This window comes from Adiantum capillus-veneris, chromosome 24 (assembly GCF_014529385.1).
Source record: "Adiantum capillus-veneris isolate H3 chromosome 24, ASM1452938v2, whole genome shotgun sequence".
Taxonomy (NCBI): Eukaryota; Viridiplantae; Streptophyta; class Polypodiopsida; order Polypodiales; family Pteridaceae; genus Adiantum; species Adiantum capillus-veneris.
In genome coordinates this window covers 58,854,834-58,876,131 of record NC_140954.1, presented here as the reverse complement: position 1 = coordinate 58,876,131, position 21,298 = coordinate 58,854,834, and the positions used below count along the sequence as shown (strand labels likewise).

General features: G+C 43.7%; 1 protein-coding gene across 3 annotated transcripts in view; it reads left to right on the top strand.

Moving 5' to 3' along the window:
• The first annotated feature begins 1,702 nt into the window (after positions 1-1,702).
• Positions 1,703-21,298, top strand: part of LOC147426432 (ARM repeat superfamily protein) — a 232,478-nt gene continuing 212,882 nt past the window's right edge. The window contains exons 1-2 of one of the 3 annotated variants that reach the window (XM_086498080.1): positions 1,703-2,049; positions 2,320-2,505. In XM_086498080.1, the coding sequence (XP_086354206.1) occupies positions 1,945-2,049; positions 2,320-2,505 (291 nt within the window). In that variant the 5' untranslated portion in view covers positions 1,703-1,944. Of the gene's footprint in view, positions 2,050-2,319; positions 2,506-2,965; positions 3,112-21,298 lie in introns of those variants that run through there. The other 2 variants (XM_086498077.1, XM_086498078.1) reach the window with 2 other exon arrangements.

Here is a 21,298-nt window from a genome sequence, read left to right as displayed (position 1 = left end):
GTGTGTGTGAGAGAGAGAGAGAGAGAGAGAGAGAGAGAGAGAGAGAGAGAGAGAGAGAGAGTGCAAATTTATTTATTGCATAAATTCTAATTTCTAATAATGCATATTTTACCTTGTCTTTCTCTATATAGTGTAAATGGAAGGCCATTTTAATTTTGACTTAACTTGTTGACACATTTCTTGAAGTCAAAGGGTCGTACCTTCTTGAATGGATCATTTCTCAACAATCTACGGGGAATTGTCTCTTTATCAAACAACTAAAGTTCATGCCTGGCATGGGTTAGTGGTCACCATTCCTAGCATTGGCTCAATGTTCCCTTACTCAATCGATTGCGCCAATTGGTGGGAATAAAATCTCCGAGTCCATCTTGGCCTGGTTCTATCTTATATGGTGTTAGAACTCAATTGACCCACACTCAATATTCATGCTTCTAACGGTCCAATGTCTTCTTGGAAGTCTCTGTCCATAGGCCTTTTTTCTGGAAACCAATTGTGGATCCATTTCCTCCATGGCATTCAACACCACTTTCCTAGACATAATTAAGAAGTGCTTGTTGAATTAGTCTCGATACAACACTTGAGGCAAAGTAGCAACCTCTTTCAAATAATACATACATTATCTTGTTATCATATAAAACTTTTGATTATGAATACGAGGTTCTCAAGAGGATTGAATGTCCACGTTTGCATATAAGTTCAGAATTTGCTAGACATATCCTTTCATTTCTATGGTAAGTGGTCTTTGAGGTACTTCCTCTCTCTTCTCCTTATCCATTTTGACATTGCCCCATTTGCTACAACAAAAGGATTGTTGACACCGAGGTATTGAGTTCCCTCATGGTCCACATACTGATCCTCTTGCCAATCCACTCTCATTGTCCTTGAGAACAGGATGCTTTGGTTGTTAGTTCTAAGCGGTATTTGCCAAATGAGCTCTGAATTAATGTGGGCACCATGCTCATTCTCACTGAAGGGTTTTAGGATAGGTTTAAATGTCATGCGCGAACTCCTTCACCTACATGAGTCTCGCTCCTCTCCAAAGCCATGCTAGAGCTTGATTTAGAGTAAGTGTCAAAGCTACTTCCTTGTTGATGGTTTCCAATCGAGATGGGCCTTCGTTCTCATTCTTGTTAGTGGAAGCCTTACTTGCATAGTCCTTAACATGAATAACCGCACTTCCCACTACTCTATTAGATCTCAAGTCCATTGATAAGCAAGCTCACGCAATAACAAAATCCCTACTTATTACGTGGAGATAAACACGCTATTTTAAAGCCATGGAAGTTAAAATTCACTTTGTGCATGTAATCGTTTTGACTATAAGCTTAAAAAGCAAGGTTATGGTCATAGCTCTCTCTTTGTCTCTCACAACGAGATGTATAAAGGTGTGTTTAGACTTCTCTGCATGCACATACACATAGCTCACCCCTCGGTGAGTCTCGTCTCTATGACTCTTCTGTTAGTTAGGTGTTGTGTTGTTGTGGAGCCTTAGGCTAGTTGTTATGAGGTGTCATGGCACTCCTACAATCCTTGTGTGATAAGTCAAAGTGCTTGGACCCATGAGGTGTCTTGGGATAGTTCTTAAGACTTGTGTTGATTAGGTGCCGTGTTAAACGTGCATTGCTTTGGACCTTAAGGTAGGCTAGCATTTTTTTTTTTTCAAATAATGAAAATTGTGCTGAGAGTGGACTTTCGAGATCAAAACAGTTTTATATAACGTTTTACTTAGCGAGCTTTTAATCTTAGCTTCTGTTTTCCATCCGGATCCATACTTGGAAAATGCAGTCCCCAGTGCGCTTGGGAAGCGAGCTCTGTTTGCGATCTCTTGATGCTGTTGTTTCTCTCACAGCTAGAAATGCAGCTGAGGTTTCCTGCCTTCAAAATAGTGTAATCTGTGCGTAGAGGGTTTTGTTGTGGACGAAAATTATATAGAAGAAGCTCGCCATGGCTCTGATGGCAGTACTGGAGGCTGACCTTCGTGCACTTTCAATGGAAGCAAGGCGCAAATACCCAGCTGTCAAAGAAGCTGCGGAACATGCCATACTAAAGGTGCCCTTGTGATCAATTTAGTTGCTTAAACTCTTGTTTTCTTTCTTCTTCCAATACCAGTATTTGAGTATGACTGGATCAAGCATGTCTGCTGAAGCATGACTGTGAAGATAATTAGTACTTCGGGTTAGCATGCTGGTGGGATTGCATTGATGGGTTGCATTATGTGGCACTGCTGCGTGGTGTCTGTAGGTCATGTTTCCAATGCACTTGCGAGTTGCAATTTACATCTGACTCATTGTTATGTGATTGATTGGTTTCTGTGTATAGTTGAGATCAATTCCAGACCCAACTCTTCTTGCACAAAGTGATGATATTGTCCGCATTTTCATCATGGCCTGCGAGTGTAAAAATGTGAAGCTCAGCATTACTGGCTTGGCATGCTTGCAAAAGTGGATAGCCCATGGTGCAGTACCACTTTCTGCTTTACCAGAGATTCTTGCAACTCTCAAGGAGGTATGCGTTTTGTGCATTGTGCAATTAAAGATCGTGACAAGCATCTAAGAAAATGGCATTTTGGGGCATGCTATCTATGGTTGAACGCTGTAAACTGCAAATCGTGGGCTAGCACATTTTCTTCGAAGAGTTTTGTGAATAATGCAACTAAATACGTAGAAGATTTCACCAGGTGGTACTCCTTTCTTTTTGGCTCTATTTGAAATTCAGGTCCAAACATTTGGAAAATGGTATTTTGCCGATAACCTGCAAACTCACAATTGAAAAGGGCTAAACATAGGAAGCCATGAGCAACTAGAGCGTTGCTTTGAGAGAAGCTTTGGCCCAAGAACTGGCACCCTTCGTGGAACTTACTTTCTGTAGAGTAATTTGAGGTTTCATTGTGACGGTGAGTGGCACTTGTAGAATGCTGATACGTTGAACTTGTTACAACTGAGGCCAAAGCTTGCATTTTGCAGACATTGCCCAAACACCAAACAAAAAATGGGCATGCGGGATAATCAGAAAGAAGATGGCTCTTCAAAGCAACCCTCTCTCACACAGTCACCCTGTCTGAATTGTGCTGGCGCTGTCGGCTACATTCCCCCCTCATGCTCTACTTTACCTGTGAGATCTCAGCTTTTCTGTTGCACATGCTGTTTATGTGGCATCTTGGTCAGCTTCGTTATGGTGATTTGGTGGCAAGATATGTTGACATGAGCCAACCATTCAGTAGCACCCCCCCCCCCCCCTCCCCTTCCAAGGCACCACCACCACCACAAGAAAAATCGTATTTTTCCTCAATTGGGCGGACAAATCCAAAAAGATAGTGCTGATCCTAAGAGCGAGTATCCAAGCAATTTTGCATAGAGAGAGATAAGAGCTGATCCTTGTGTACCTCTTATATATGAGAATGTAATCTCAGCAAGTTTTTTCACTCTCCATGTGCACTTGGATACACTCATGAATCATGGGAACAAAGAGTAAGCTAGATTAATCCTACTCTGTTGAAACTCTCAAGCTTATAATCTCAACAAATTATCTCTCACTCTTCATATGCACTTATGGAGAAAAAAGAGTGAGTTGTTTTAAATTTCCTTTGAATACTTCATTCAGTAAGCTGAGCATATTATGCAAATCACAGGTGAAATATGAAGGAAATGACAGATGAACACACAAGTAGGATGATAAAACAAGGAAGAGAGAGGTGCATATAAGAAGAAATCGACATTGTAAGCTACCACAATTTGCGGAACTTCAATAATCAACACCTTATAGCTGGAAATAGCTGAAATGAACAAAAAGATCAAAGGAAGAGGGAGAGAAGAGAGGGAGTTGGATGCTCTGGAAAAAGAGATTTGTTGTTGTGAGCTGCAAGCTGTGAGAGCTGTTGACTTTTAAAGTGTCAACTTTTGGTGGTAGAGCTTTTTGGGCGCTAGCATTTTTTAGCAGTTGGTTTTTGGCCTACATGCCTTTAAATATGTGCCCAAAGGGGTCACTCTGTAGATCATTGCATGGTTGCAAATTGCAGAGCGATTCCTTGGCAGTTCTATATGTTTAAAGATCAATAACAATTTCTACCACCATCGTGGATAGAGCAGCACTTCTAGATTCCGAGGAAGAGTATGAGTACATGGAAGAGGAAGTTGAGTTGAGGAATAAGAGGAAGACAAGGCAGAAGAGTCTGTGCATGAGGAACAAGCAGTAGCAGAGGCGAGTGGGTTGAAAGCGGAACTAGAATCACTTGCTAGATCCGTTGATACTTAGGATTAGAAGCGGCAAGAGGAGGTTCAGTTTCTTATGCAGCATTTCCTTGAGTATTCTTATGCCATTGATACTTAGGACTAGAAGCGGCAAGAGGAGGTTCAGTTGCTTATGCAGCATTTCCTCGAGTGTTCTTAGGATTCTCAGTAATGCAAAGCACATGAAGGCGTTGACGATGGATATCGGTGGAGAGGCTCAATCAACCTGAAGTTTAGGACCCTGATAAAAGTAAAAGCAAAGACATTGAACACAAAGAAGGGATCCACTTCTCTTGACAATGAGCACCTGATCGAGAGAGAAGTATAAGAGCAAGTTCAACAATAGTTACTGAGCTTGGGGCATTTGTCGAGCCAGTGCCATGAGGCGTCACTTTTCTCGGGCTTTTTGGGACATGGCGGCTAGAGGAGCTCTTGGTGCACGTTACGATACATAAGGGTCTCATGGTAATGGCAGGGGTGCCTGTGCATCATATGCACAAGCACGATGGACCTGATGCCTACGAGATGTTGGCAAAAGAGAGGCCATGGCCTCGGAGAACATTGCCTAGGGCTATGCCAAGCATGTACAGAGATCGCTATGGATATCCAATCAAGAGGATGGTCAATGTGGACGAGGATAGAGATTTCGGCACATCATTCAAGTCAAAACACGATCACATCATTAGGCCGACTATGTATATGATTATTTGACACCTTATTTTGTTTATGTGCATGTTTGGCTTGTGTCATGCCATGTCTGCAGGATGGATCCTTGGGGAGCACTAACACTGGTATAAGAGCAACTTCTTGCTCTCTTCCATATGGCATGGCGATGTGCACAAAACCCATAGTCACAAGGAATGGCCATTTTTGGGTTTGTCGTACCCGTTCCTTGTTCCTTTTGCAGTTTTTGCGCTCCTTCCATACGACTATATAGTCACAAGGGATGGCCATTCATGCCATTCCCCGTTCCCTTTTCCTGTTCCTTGTGATTACGACAAAACCATTAGAGCTCATGGGGCCATGATGGTCTACCGTGATAGGTCCACTCCACTCCCGAGTAGGGTGGCATGGGACACTTCTAGTGGGAGAAGCGGTGTCATGAGACGTGGCACCATGTGCCAATGGAAAAGAACAGAATGAACAACTTTAAGCACTTCAAATGACAACTGAATTGAAAGAGATGCACGACACACGAGGCGGAGTTCCACCCTAGAGAGCACTGGCCCCAAACCTTGGCGCTCCTTTCGGTATTTCTTTATACTTCTTGAACTCCGTACATAGCTGGACTCCATCCTCTGCACCTCACACAGAGCATGCCAGAGAATGAGCCCTTGGCTCATATTTAAAGGCCCTCGGCTCATGAAAAGCAGTTTACATGAAAAGCTATAAACTCAAAAGCATTTGGTCCAAAAGCGGGTGGCCAAAAGCTGTCAGCACGTTTTGCGAAAATCCGTACAGCTACCACGTTAGCACAACCAGCGCATATTGCAAAAACGTATTGGTTTGCCACGTTAGCATGTCATCGTAAAATTCGGAAGTCCGTAGAGTAGCTGCCACGTCATCATCTCTCCAGGCTAGCCTGTTGGGTGCTTTACTTTAATGCCTTTAGTCACTTCGGCCCCATTGGGCGGGATCCATAGGTTGGTGGGAACTTCTTTTACTTCTTTTGTTGCTTTTACTCCTTAGGGTTTAGGCTCCTTGGCCGGGATCTGCAGGTTAGCTCCGTTCTTCAATGGCTTGACACATCAGTAGTTTGTGACATCCCCCCTTCTTGAAAGCAAGTAATCGTCTGCGATTTACAACATATCTGCAAAACAACTCAAGTTAGCTCAAAAATTACCCAGGGTCATTCCGAGGGACAATCAGTTTTCTAATTCCAAATCAGAGCTCTTGATTTCCTGGGTCATTGGCTTCCTAGAAGAATCTCATTCAATAAGGAGTCTCATTCCAGATCAGGACTCTTGATATCCTGGGTCGTTGGCTTCCCAGAAGAATCTCATCCAATAAGGAGTCTCATTCCAGATCGGAACTCTTGATATCCTGGGTCGTTGACTTTCGAGAAGTATCGCATCCAATAAGGAGTCTCATTCCAGATCGGAACTCTTGAGATCTTGGGTCGTTGGTTTCCTAGAAGTATCTCAACACAAATGCTCACATATGCATGTTACAAGACATAGAAACATAAAGCCGTCGATGAATACTCCTACCGCATAACCTAACAAGGTCCGGGCTGGGAGATATTCAACGACTCCCTCATCACTCCTCCCGCATAACCTAAAAAGGTCCGGGCCGGGAGAGAGGCCTTTTACAACCAAATGCCCACCAGACCGCGGCCTGTGTTGTTTGGGGGTGCTGAGAGTAACCACTGCTCAGACTTCTTAATACTCCCCCCGTAAATAACCATCTAGGTCTGGGCCATGAGTAACAACAATACTCCTCTCGTAAGTAACCACAAGGGTCCGGGCCATGAGTATGAACAATCATTCTCAAACATCATATCTCAGTACTCCACCCGGGGGTAAAATCACCAATCATTGAAACCAGTATCAAGGTTGCATCAGTACGTACGTACCTTACCTTTCTGTACGGTACGGTACGTATAATACGGTTTCGTACGGTGGTGCAATAAAAAATTGCCGAATGTATAGCGTTAGGGTGCGGACTTGGAACGCGAGCCCATTTTTGGGGCTTTATGGTGGTCTGGAATGCTATTAGGCTAATAGCCCAAGGCTGTATGCCTTATCCTCACTGCACGTAACGATTTCAATTTCCAGAGAGCAACAGAGATTGCAGAGAAGTTCACAGACAGGACTCAGAAGTCGTTAACACGTAGAAAGGTAAGCTCCGCTCTCTTTCTTGCCCCTCCCACTCTTTCTCCTTACGTTGCGCGTACTCTTCGCGACACCCCTCCCTCTATTTCTCATGTGTTTGCACTCTTCACACAAATTCATCATGCCACGCAAGACCAACCCTAACTGGCAGATCCACACTAATGTGTTGAGCGTAGTCACGATCGCTTCCCAGCAAGGTTCCGGCACGCGCTTATGGCGATGCAAGTATTGCGGGATCTAACACACTAGTACCATAACGCGAGTCAAGAGGCACTTGAGAGGCATTGGGTGCACTGATTAGATTGGTGCTTGTGAAAAAATACCAAAGCCCTTGAGGGAGAAACTCATCGAGGAGTATTTTCCGGAAGGTGCATCTACAGTGCAGGGTACTCCCAACATGCAGGATGCTTTACACGATGCTTTTGTTGGAGACTTGGAGAGTCTGGATACGCAGACACATGTCGGGGAAGGTTCGGCTTCTACGCAACCCCCTGCTGGCAGGAAGAGGGCACGTGTTGGCGACGATGATGACGACCTCTTGCTACGTGATACAGGTATATCTGACAAACCAACGCAGACCACTTTGCCTAGTTGCATCTCTTCTTAGGCTTGGACTAAAGAGCGTCAGTGTAACCATGTCGGACTTTGTAAATAATTAAATTATTTACGAGAAAATAATTATCTAATTAGTTGTGTACACATTAGAATAGAACTAGCAGTTTTAGGGCCTTAGGTGTGCCCAAATTTGGGCCAGAGCACCTCAGGGAGATTCTAGTAGAAAATACCCTGCAGCCCTAGTGATTGGGAAATCTGGGTCTTCAATAAAGGGGGTAAATAGTAGCCTCAGATTTTTGGCTCAGAAACATACGTGCGTCAGTGCGAGCACAGGAATGAGATGGGGTCCTTAGAACAATAGCCCTAAGGCTTGAATTATTTTACGGCCTCAGGATAAGTCAGTTAAAATATTTTTAAATTGTTTATGCTGGACCAAATGATCGGACAAGTGCGAACAGGTAATGCCAGAGCGGTGCCAGTAGGGCATTGTGCTGGGGAGCAACTAACATTTCATTGGCCATGTGTGCAATTGTGGTTCAATTTGCACATTTCATTAATAACTTATGAACTTTTATAGGTGAAAGTTGAAAGGTTTTTAAGTGATTAAGTAAGTATGCCACTTGCCACTTACCAATGCAAACTAGCTCTCTCACCCTCTCTCTCTTCCTAGCACCCCCTCTTCCTGCTGGCTTGATAAGAGGAGCCCCTCCCCCACTTCTCAGGTTGGCAGTGCTCCTACCCCCCCCTATTGTGAGTATGCTCTACGCATTGGAACCCTCCATGGAAGTTTGAGAGCAGCCCCTTGCGACATATGTGGTGGCCTCGTGCTCCCATTGTGTGGAACAAGGGTTCTCATAGCCATAGCCAGCTTTTGGTGAAGTTTCATCGCGAGAAGTTGCAGCATGCACTCTCTTCGTAGAGTGTGGTGGCTGTAAATTCTCTGTTTTCAGACCTTAATCATCTCTTTTAGGGTGAATTTCAGCAAAGTACACATAGAATCCAGTTCTTCTCTACCTACACTGCGCATACACAAAATTTGGCGCAATTCCATCACGAAAAAGGTCTCTATTTCGGCATTGGAAGGTGCTCAGGTAACATTTTCAGGTTATGTGCAGAAAATTACAGCAAGCATGTGTGCGTGCATTTTGCGTGTTTCTCCCTTGTTTTTATTGTAGGAATGATTATGCATGAAGGGACACAGTTAGCGGAAGGTAGACTTGCATTTTTGAGAGCTTCCGTTGAGTTTTGTAGAAGATAGACTCTCGTTTTTGAGAGCTTCCTCAATAGCAGAGGGAAAATCCTCTTAGTGTTCAGAGAGTAGCTTTTGCACTGTCTCAGTCAGAAGCAGAAAAGAAAGAATAGAGGACGGGCTATGGCCCCGTTCTTGTGCTTGTAAAGATTCTCCATTAGTAATAAAGATAATCTCTTTATGGGGGGGGGGGGGGGACGGGCCCATCTTCTAGTCCCCAATGAAGTGTCAAGCTTTCTCTCTCCCTCTCTAATTCTCTTGAGTATTTGAAGTACAATTAAAAGTCAGTTTAGGCTTCCGTATTTTTGTGATAGTGGTATCGGAGCAAGGTCATCTCCTCTTTCTTAAGGGATTGACGACTCATGGCAGATTGCAGAAATGGAAGGACGCGAGATAGAGTTCTCTATCCTTCAACAACAGGTGGCAGAGTTGCAGCAAGCTCTCTCCCATCCAGAAGTCCAGAAGATTCTCCATACCCTTGAGAAAGGGAAGGAGAAAGTGCAGATGGGGTTGGGAGAAATCCCGCAGAACCCAAAGACGCAAGAACAAAAGAAAGATTCTTTAAATGGAACCTCCCGCATGCACGAGAGGCAAAGGAAACCTCCAGAACGTCATGTGCGGTTTAATCCAAAGGTTCAAGAGTAGGATCCTCCTGATTCTCCTCAGTTTTCTTTCATGAAGGATCTGGATGACATAGTCGCTCCAGAAGACATGTTTTTTGAGGATCCGTCGCAGCAGGAAGTGCATTCAAGAGAAAAGACTCCTGTCCACAAGGAGTCTAAGCATAGAAAGAAGGAGCACCATAAGAGGAAGCACCACAAGCAGAAAACATTCAAGTCAGGTGACAAAGATGTAAAATTCGACACCTACAATGGACTGTGTGATAATGACAAAGCTTTGGCTTTCATCCGCCAATTTGAAGTTGCATTTGCAGAAGGGAACTTTAAAGAAAGATCCAAGCTTCGCCATGTCAGTATGTACCTGAAAGGCACCTCCAACAGTTGGTGGTTAACCCTAATCCTAGAAAAACGCAAGCCCCAAGATTGGATTGCTTTTAGAAGGAGTTCTACGCACAGTTTCTTCCTCCAGACTATGAGAAAGAAGTAAAGAAAGAATGGGATCGACTCTCACAGTAAGAGAACGAAACTGTTCCACGCTATGTGGATAGGTTTTGGGACGTTCTCTTGGGAGTCACTCCATTGAAGAAGATTGAAGATTCGGAGAAGATGCGCAAGTTTGAAGCAGGATTGCATGAAGCCTTGCAAAATGAAGCTTTACCCTCGAGGTAACTTGCAGATACTTATGGAATCAGCTCGCATAGCTGATGGAATACATGACAAGGGTACTCCTAGGAAGATGGAGCAAAGCACCTATCATGCCAAGCAGAAGGCTCTCCATGAATAGCCTACCTCTACTTCTTCTTCTCAAAAGAAGAAAAGAACCGCCTCCGATGCAGAAGCAAAGCCAAATCAGCCCAAGAAAGGGAAATATCTCTCTCTTGCTAAATTGAGAACCTACATCAATGAAGGAAGATGCTTCAAGTGTGGACAAATTGGACATATGAAGGGTGATTGCCCTACCAAAACCCCGCAACCACCTTCTTCCAATGCAGTCCCAGATGTACCTAGATGTACAAGGGAATACAACCAAGGATGGAAAAGAAAGAGCTCTTCTCAAAGCATCGGGTAGCATCAACAACCAACGGGCTCTTATTCTGTTTGATCATGGCAGTACAGACAATTTCATCTCTACAAAGCTAGGTGATGACCTGAATTTACAGCCCAACCGTTTTGGAGTTCAAGCACAATCTGCTTTCAAAGGGAAGAACTCCAACTCTACTCCAATCATAGGGAAGTTGAATTTAAAGGTTGACAACTACAAAGATCATGAGTCTTTCTTACTAGCTTCACTTGAAGGGTGTAATGTCATCTTGGGAATGCCTTGGCACTACAAGATGCATCCCATTCCTGACTATGTTTAGAAAACTTTATCCTTTGATCGAAAGGGAAAGCAATATCTTGTACTTGCGGATGCAGGTGATTGGCGTATCCCCATCGCCAATCACATTGCAATCAAGAAAGTAATAAAACAGTGTGTTTCAGCATACTTAATTTTTGCAAGAGAGAGAGATGTGTCTGCTTCACAACTTTCTTCCTCTTTAGAGCAAAACAGAATTAAGTTATTAGAAAGTTTTGAAGATTGTTTTGCAGATGAACTTCCAAATGAACTCCCACCTTCTCGACCTGAGGATCATACAATTGATTTGATCCGAGGAAGTTCTCCTCCAAATCAGCCCTCTTATCGAGTCAGTCTAATGCAGCAAGAAGAAATCCTCAAGCAGGTTAACGAACTTTTGAAGAAGGGATTAATAAGGTCTAGTACTTCTCCATATTGTTACCTGTCTTGCTAGTACAGAAAAAGGATGGCACATTCCGCATGTGCATAGACTACAAATCTTTAAACAAGATCACAATCAAGAATCGATGCCTAATCCCTCGGATTGATGACATTCTTGATAAGTTACAAGGAGCAAGTGTCTTTAGTCGTATAGACTTGAAGAGCGGGTATCATCAAATCCGCATAGCTCCTCAGGATGTGCATAAGACTTCATTTAGAACAACCTTCGGGTTGCATGGATTCTTAATGATGCCTTTTGGACTCACTAATGCATCAGCCACATTCAATAGAATGATGGATAGAATCTTTCACTCATTAAGAAGATTTACAGGAGTTTTCTTCGATGACATCTTAATATTCTCAGAGACGGAAGAAGAACACTATAAGCATCTCGCATTAGTGTTTGAAGAATTACTCAAACACAAATTATTTGTGAATGCTAAGAAAAGTGAGTTCTTTCTAAAAGAAATTCACTCTTGGGCCATATAGTATCTCACAATTAGGTGAGAATGGACCTTGATAAGATTCAAGCAGTTGTAGAATGGCCTACCCAACTACAGTACATGACGTACGAAATTTTCTCGGTCTCTGTTCCTATTATCGTCGTTTCATTCGGACCTTTGCCGCCATAGCGGGTCCTCTCCATGATTTGACAAAGAAGCGGATTCCATTCCATTGGGGGCCTAGACAAAAACAAGCTTTTGAAAAGCTTAAGTATCTACTTAGTCATGGACCTGTTCTCACCGTCCCTGATCTTCGCAAACCTTTTGAGGTGTACTGCGATGCATGTGGAGATTGTGTAGGAGCAGTTTTGAACCAAGAGGGTCACGCCGTAGCCTACGAAAGTCGGTGCCTTAGAGATCGCAGAGTTGCATGTTTCCATTTATGAGAAAGAGCTAATGGCAGTAATTCGTGCTCTTTCCATTCGGAAACATTATCTCTTAGGAGCTGATTTTATAATCAAGACAGATCATCAGAGTCTTCGCTACTCTCTCACACAGAGAAAGTTATCCGAAAAGCAGATGAGATGGGCTAACTTTCTTTCAATGTTCCATTTTCAGATTTTACACACTTCTAGAACAAAGAATGCAGTTGCAGATGCTCTCTCTAGGCGTCCAAAGGTCAATGTAATGACAACTATCTATCATGAGGAACTAGAATCTCTTAGTGAGATGGATCCTCAGGATCCAGACTTCGCTACAATTTGGACAGATCTTCAAGCTGGTCACTCAAGGCCACCTTATTCCATTAAGGGATAATACGCTCTATCGTCAACAAGCAATATGCATAGCTCAGCCCTTACTACAGAAGGTGATGGATGAAGCACATAATTCTCCTTATGCCGGGCATTGGGGAATTGCTACTACCACCAGTGCTCTCGAAAGATATTTCTTTTGGCCAACACTCCGTGCGGACATTGAAAAATATGTACGCGAGTGTTTAGTCTGCCAAAAAGTGAAATACGACAGACATAAAGTTTATGGCAAGCTTCAGCCACTCCCTGTGCCTAACACGCCATTGGAAAGTATTGCCATGGATTTTATTATGAATCTTCCTAGATCCAAGAATGGAAATGATGCAATCTGGACTATAGTAGACAAATTCAGTAAGCGAGCACATTTCCTTCCAGTTAAGAAGACGATCAAAGGTGATCACATGGCTAGAATATTTCTAGCTCAGATTTTTAAACATCATGGATTGCCAAAGACTATTGTCAGCGATAGAGATCCTCGCATGACTAGTCTATTTTGGCAAGCATTGTTCGAGAACTTGGGAACTAAGCTTGAATTTTCATCAGCTTATCATGCTCAAACAGATGGTCAAAGCGAAATCGCTAATGTCACTGTTTTAGACCTCCTCAAGTGCTATGTTTCGGAAAGACAATCCGAATGGGAACAGTACTTACCGTTAGTTGAGTTTGCGTATAATAATACCATACATTTCCAACTGGTAAAGCTCCCTTCGACATTATTTATGGGAAGCCACTCTTACTTCCTATTATGGTTACCAAAGAAAACATCTTTGCCGCATATGAATTTGTGCGCAATATTGATACTACCTACCAACAAGTAAAGCAAGCGATCCTTCGTACTCAAGAGCAACAAAAGAGAAAAGCAGACAAGCACAGAAGGAATCTCAATCTTGAAAAAGGACAATATGTCCTGCTTAGGTTTGACAAAGCTTGATTGAAAAAAACGGGTCAGAAAAGGGAAAGTTTTCCCATAGAGTTTACGGCCCTTTCAAGATTACAAATAAAGTCAATGACGTGACTTTTAGATTGGATTTGGCTTCTCATCGGCGTATCCATATTGCTTTTCATGTAAGTCTCCTCGACCATATGTTGGTTCTCCTCCAGTGGCGCCAGTACAAGAAGATCCTCTAGAAGTCGAAGAGACAGGAAATCCTTTAACCTGAACAGATAATACACCACTCTGATAGCAATTAAAGTCGAGGAGCCTTCATTGAAAGTATTTAGTCAAGGTAAAAAATTACACCCCTCTAGATGCAAAGTGGATGATTGAGTCCGATCTCAAGGACTACCCAGACATCTTGCACAGTTATGTTGACGCTCTACAGTCGAGGTCAACTGTTTAGAACCTAGAGGGATGTAACAATGTCAGACTTTGTAAATAATTAAATTATTTATGAGAAAATAATTATCTAATTAGTTGTGTACAGATCAGAATAGAACTGGCAGTTCTAGGTGTAACAGACTTGGACACTCCAAGTCAAGAATCAATCACGACAGCACCAAATAACCACTTCAAAATAGTTCACAGTTCACAATAGATTTGCACTGGCCCGACGAAGTTCCGTGCCTAGAGATATTGGCCCCAAAGACTGGCGCCCCTTTTGGTATTTCTTTATGTGTTAATCAGTTCAAAGTACAAGAGTGGTTCGGGTCTCACTCTCAGACTCTGCGTCCAGATGCTCTGCAGAGTGGGAGCCCAAACCACTTATTTAATGTTTACAAGGGATGCCAAAAGCAGAGCCCCGAAAAGCTTCTAATCAAAAGCCTAAAAATAAAAGCAATGGCTCTTTTTCTCTCTCAACTCTCTTGAGTTAAGCAAAAGTATTCTCTCTCTCTCTCTCTCTCTCTCTCTCTCTCTCTCTCTCTCTCTCTCTCTCTCTCCAATTGCGTTGAGCCAAAAGGCTGCTTTTCCCAGCGCAAATCCCGCCGTGATTTCCGGGACTTCCGTATGGTGCCACGTCAGCATGTTACGCATTTCATTGCTGCCCTTTTTAGGGTTAGGGTTAGGGTTAGGGTTTTTGCAGTTTTTAGGGTTTCGGACAGATTTTAGGGTTTGCAGGTTTTAGGGTTAGGGTTTGCAGATTTAGGGTTTTCAACAGCAGTCGGGGTTTCCTCTCGGGCAGCCACGTCATCACTTTGTGACATACCCCCCTCTTGAAAGCATTGTAATCGCCCTCGATTACGTCTGCAAAACAGAGAGAGGCCATAAACCGTCTTAGCAGAAACACTGACTGTTAGTACCTATGTACTAGGAACACACATCTAGCACATGTACCAATCGACAGTCACATCACACAACATCACAGGACATCACATGACATTCAAGACCTTGATTTATTGGCAATGTAGCTAGCAATCGCATCTAGATCCAATCGGGACCTCATCGATGTCCGATTGACTAACCCCTATTGCAAGACCAAAATGCTGCAGTCATTTCATCTATCAGTTCCTGCACTTAAAAGAAGTCAAGAACAAATCAGTACCATAATCAGGAATCCCATTTCATAAAGTCATCCATCAGAATACTGTCAGCTCTCAGTATCCCGGAAGCTCAAAGAGACATCAGTGACTTTAGTATCAAAATCGAGGCATCTGTTGACAAAGGAGCGGAGTAACTCCCCTCTTGTGCATCCCACTGCACCAGATCTCCGGCCAAGTTGAATTCTGGGTTCCATTTGGAGTAGACTATGCTAAACCAAAAGCCTCGAGGTAAAGTTTCACAATCTGAGGAGTATCTGCTAGGTCCTCCTCCTCCATCTACTTCGCATCTAATGCAGGATAGTTCTTGAACTTAATCAAGAACCGCCTTCGGACTTTACCTTTATTCTTTGTATCCTTATGTGCCAAAATTTGTTCAGGAACAAGGATCTCTTCGTTTTCTTCCACTTCGGGTTGCTCATCAAGCTCCCCATCATTAGGCACATCACCTTTAAAAGGTTTCAAGATACTCACATGAAATGCATTGTGAATCCTCGAAGTATCAAGCAGTTTCAGTTGGAAGGAGACATCATTTATCTTTTCAGTGATTTGGAAAGGTCTGTAGTATCGCATCTAAGCTTTGGAAAAAGCCTCTCCTTTTCCTTTTTCTTTCTCAGGCGTGCCTTCTCAAAACGTAAGAGCACCCAATCATCCTCCTTCAATTTCAAGTCGCGACGATGGCGATCTGCTGCCTTTTTCTGTCGTTCTTTAGATTTCTGCAAAGTCTCGCGAACCTTGGCAAAAGCCGTATCTAAGTCTCACGTATATTCATCCTCTTCAAAAATCTTATCTTTCGTGCTTAGGAAGGGTGGAACCTTCGCAGCACCTTCAACAATCTCAAATGGCGCCTTCCTCGTTGAAGAGTGTATCGTGTTTTGTAGGCAAATTCCACCAAAAGGTAAGTACTTTTCCGATTGAGTCTTCTGATCTGATATATAAGACTTCAATAAATCTAAAACAACTGAATTGGCAGTCTCAGATTGCCCGTCAGTCTGCGGGTGGAACGATGACGAGAACTGCAACCGCGTGCCAATGTTCTCCCAAATTGCCTTCCAAAACAAACTCGTAAATCTGGGGTCCCTGTCGGAGACAATCGTCTCAGGCATGCCATGTAATTTGAAGATCTGGGCCACAAACAGTCTTGCTAAGTGATTCGGCTTGACTGTTTTCTTCACCGGAATGAAATGAGCTTATTTGCTAAATCTGTCAATAACAGTCCAGATACCATCGTGACCACTCTGTGTTCTCGGGAGATCAAAAATGAAATCCATTGCAATACTTTCCCAGGGGCGGGTGGGTATAGGTAAAGGCTGTAACAATCCCTGTGCTTTATGCCTGTCAGACTTGATCTTCTGGCATACCAAGCAACTGCGCACAAACTCTTCCACATCCTTTTTGAGTCTCGGCCAAAAGAAGTATCTCTCTACCCCTTTCATGGTGGTAGCAATGCCGTGGTGACCCGTAAAAGGTGGACAGTGGCATTCAGTCATAACCTTCTCCTCAACGGCTGTGTAACGCACAACATGGTTTTTCTCATTAAGTAGCCATCCCGAATGGAATATCCCACTACTGTCTCCCCATCCCGTATCCGTGTGAAAACGTCTGCAAAATCTGTATCTGTGGCATAGTCGTCGACCATATCCTTGAAGCTCCTATGATGTATCGCGGAAATAGCCAGAACCAACGGCTTCCTAGACAAAGCATCTGCCACCACATTCTTCTGTCCTTGCACATTGACAATCTGGAAGTGAAACTGTGACAAGATGTTCGCCCACCGCATCAGCTGAGTAGGTAATGCCGCCACTGAGTAAGAGCATGGATAACCGCCAAAAGCTCTTTCTCATAAATCTGTGCTGTCATTTCCGGCCTTGAGAACAATCGGCTCTTGTAAGCAATGACATGGACTTCTTGCATTAAGACCGCACCCAGACTACGACCACAAGCATCACAATATACTTGAAATGACTTCTGCAAGTCCGGCAAAGTCAAAACTGGTCCCGTAGTCAATTTCTCTTTCAATGTCTGAAAGGCAATCACCTCTGTGGGTCCCCACGAGAAAGGGACTCCTTTCTGTGTCAAGATATGCAAAGGGGAAGCAACCTCTGCAAACTTTCGAATGAACCGCCTGTAGTACGAACACAGTCCCAAGAAGCTTCTAACTTCATGGACATTCTTCAAATCGGGCCAATCACGGATAGTCTCTATCTTGGCCGGATCCATTTGCACTCCTGCTACTGAGACTGTGTCCCAAAAGTGCATCTCTGGTAGGAAAAATTCACTTTTCTTTGCATTAATCACTAACTTGTAATCTCGTAATGCCTGAAAGACTTGAAGCAGATGATCTCTGTGTTCCGCCTCATTCTTGGAGAAAACAATGATATCGTCAAAGAAAGTGCCAACAAATAGCCTGTACTCTCGAAAAATCTTGTCCATCATCCGGTTAAATGTCACAGGAGCATTGGTTAAGCCAAAAGCCATCACCAAAAACTCAAATAACCCAAAAGTCGTCCAAAAAGCTGTCTTGTAAACGTCTCCCGGCGCGATTCTGATCTGATGATTTCGTTGACCTCTATAATTGATGCACATTTTCCAAGATCCGTCTTTCTTCAAAACCAACAACATTGGAGAGCAATACGGTGAAGTACTAGGCTGGCAAAGACCCTTTTCCAAGAGGTCTTTCACTTGGTTCATAATCTCTTCATTCTGTGCTCGGCTCACACGGTAAGGTGGCTGGTTCGGTGGTGTGCTTCCAGGTATCAGATCAAAGGTATGATCTACAGGCCCTCTAAAAAGCAATCGGCATGAGTGTGGAGAAAAATCTTGGCGTTCTTTTGTTCAAGTCAAAACATATTCAACCTTTATCCATCGTTCAATTCTCTCCCAAAAGAATGAGTAAAGAAACTGAAGGTCATCAAGTACAATCTCTGAGCCCTTCATTTGTCAAAGTCGCTATCTCGTCCCGGTAGTCAACAACGGCGTAGTTCTTGTGGTACCAAGGGATTCCGAGTAGAACGTCATTCGCGTGCCCTAAACACCCCTGTCCTTGCAAACGAAGTTTGCCAATGCTCGGTGTAATGGCAACATCCCGTCCGGGTGCCATTCGAACTACCTCCGCCTGTGGCCTCATTGAAACCGGCCCGTGGGGCGGTAGGCGTTGGCTTTCACCCGAAATTCTTTACTTTAGACACACACACATAGCATTTTGCAAAGGAAACTTGCGACGGGAATTAACAGTTGAATACACACGGGGCTCGGAAGCTAGAATGCCCCGAGCAGACGCCGACAACCTGTAGGCCCCAAAATTGGCGCCCCTTTTAGTATTTCTTTATGCTTTGAGAGGGTAAATTTACGAAGTAGAGTCTTGGGAATCCTTTGTCTATATCCAACTAGATACCACTTGATTTGGCCAAATTTCGGTAGCATAACAACCCTCAAACTTGCGTGAAACCAATTCCCCTGCTGGAACTCACTTCCACTGGCATAAACCCTCTGATTCCTGCCCAAAAACAGTAAATTCAGCACACTGTATTTATTGGTTTTTGCCCTGTTTTCAGCCCCAAACAGTCCCCTAATTGTCCTCTGCCAGTGGGGCACTATTCCCAATGGTTCTGGCATCCGTATGGATGAAAAACAGTCAATTTACAGCGCATACACAGCGCTGAAAACGCACTTGTACGGTGGAGTTATGACCCTCACCGGTGCCTGTTTTGGAGTAGCAGCTAGCTACCCCTGTTGCTCAAGGAGGCTCTTGCCTCAGCACAAAAGCATGAAACCACACAGCTGTACGTCAGTCAAATGAAGAGCCCTCTTGTAGGGCATCACATAACTGCACGTAGGGGGGAGAGAGAGCAGTGTGTAGTGTGCAGGTCATCACTCCTAGCACCACACTGTACATAGAGAGGAAAGCAAGCACTCCATAGTTCTTAACGTGTGACAGGTTCTCAATGAAGCATCCCCCAAGCATAAATCGAGCGCCCCCTCTGTTGCCCTTGACCTGTAATGCATCTGTGAACAAATAGATGCAAAAAGGGGAAGATTTCCATGGTTGCCAAAACCTGCGTATCACTGAAAACGCAGCAAAATAGCCCTGTAAACACGCATTTGATGCCTTCCAATGCTGAAAATGAGCTCCTTGGTCCTAGGTAAAGTCATGGGAAGCTCAAAAATAGAGAGAAATGGTTGAAAATAAGAGTTAATAGCCTCCAAAACTGCTCCAAAAAGTCAGTTATGAGTTTTGTTCTCCCAGACTTGGTAAATTGACCAAAAAGTGCCACTTGGCACTCGTACATGCAATTTCCGCGCATTGGGCTTCCTGCTTAAAAATCTCTCAACTGGTGCATGAGTTGACTTTATAGCAGAGTAATAAAATGTTCCCTTGGTCATACCGAAGGTAATGACGCAAACACATTTCACGGCCCAAAATAGCAGTTCCCTAAATTTTAGGAGATGCTTCCGTTGGGCTCCCACTGGTCTTCTGACCATCTATCCTCATTGAGACCGCATCCAAAAGTGCAATGTGGCCCAACTGTCGGATACTTTCTGTTGGTGATCCCACCTTGACTTTATGCCTTTATTGAGTTCACTTCCTAGTATCCACCAACTTGCTAAGTGCGACGGGGATACCTACATGATCTTGAATTGAGCCTAGACATCCTTTTACTTTACGAGTTCTAGTGCGGACCAACTTCCCGTCTGCGGATGAAACTACCATTCACATTGGCCATACAATGTCTGACCATTTGCAACTTTAAAAAGAGGGTCTAAAAAATTAAACAAAATCATTGGAAAGAAACCAACAACTAAGGTTAGTAGTTGCCACGTCCTCGTGACACTCAGCCTGTCGGGCGTAGTTCCAAATTGAGCCGCCAATTCCAAGTGAAAAGAAGTTGGCCTTGGCTCCTTCAAAAGAGCTTCTTGATCCTTCACTTTGCTCCAAAAGCGGCAAAGTTTGTACTTTCATTCATTTGATTCGGTTCACGTCCCACGCTATATGGTACTAGTTCTGCTTTTTATCTACCTTTTCTGCCACGTCTCTCAGTTGCTTTATAACTTTTTGGCCTTTCATCTTGTTCATTCGGTGCCTTGTCAGGGCACTTCGCAAAGATATGTCCATGTTCCCCGCATCCAAAGCACTTCCCCTCCCTGATGAAGCGAGCTCTCTCCTTAGGAGTAAGCTTGGTCGTGCATCCTTCTTTTCTGGGTTGCTCTTTCTCTTTCTACTTTCATTCGCTGAAGTCTGTTCGGCTCGTTGTGTCATGACTTCATCGGTGGGGTAGGTCAGATTGCCAGAGTGAATGGCAGAACCCCGCTTCGCATGACTCATCAACTCCTGAATAGACGCCGACTTCTGTTCCAAGCAGTGTTCTCGGATCTCTGTAGGTAGACCCAAGGTAAACCGCTCAATCTGTTCTCTGAACGAGATCTTCTTGAATGAAGAGGCGGGTAGAAAAGAGCTCCAGAATCTCTCGCAATAAGCATCCACTGTATCTCTCTTGGTCATCCAAAGATGGTTCCAAGCAGCTCGTATATTGCGTTCATACTCTTGCATCAACCAAGAAGAAATAAAAAGCTTCTTAAATTTCAGCCATTTAGCTGGCGCATTCTTGTTTAAAAGAAGGGTGGACCACCAAGTTCGAGCACTCCCCTTAAAATAAGAGGCAGCTCTCCGTATCTTGGAGTGCTCTGAGTAGCGTCCTCCCGCGAAAGCGATGTCAAACTGCTGTATAAAAGACAAAGCCTTCGAAGCATCTTTATATCCTGAAAAAGTGTCAAATTTGATTGATTGTCCACCTTCCTTAAACTCTCGGACTTTCTTGCTTTTATCTTCCAGAAAGTCATACTGGTTGGCTTCATAAAAATTCTTCTTGTTGGCATAAAAGTTGCCATCATCAGAGTTTGAATTATCTGTAGACGAGTCCTTTGTAGAACTGTCACTCACTGGGCGAGATTTAGACTTCTTTGCCTTTTTTCTTGCCCTTTCTGAAGCGTTGTTTCTTGCTTCGCTTTTTGCCTTTTCTGTCTCTTCGCTCGAATCTGAAGAGCTAGAAGAACTGTTAGAAGAAGAAGAAGAAGAAGAACTGGGTACTCCTTCAAACCGAACACGCTTCTTCTGTTTCTTTGCTTTGTCAAATGTCGACTGACGACCCAAATAACCCGGGAAGTCAGTGCCTTTCTTCTGCTTTTTGCTGTGCTTTTTAGCTTTGTTCTGCGCGTCAAAAAGCTGAGCAATCCGTGCATCAACCACCTCTTCTAATTCCTTCTCTGAATATTGCTTGTGAGTAGAACGTTTCTTGAGAGTGGGTTTCGG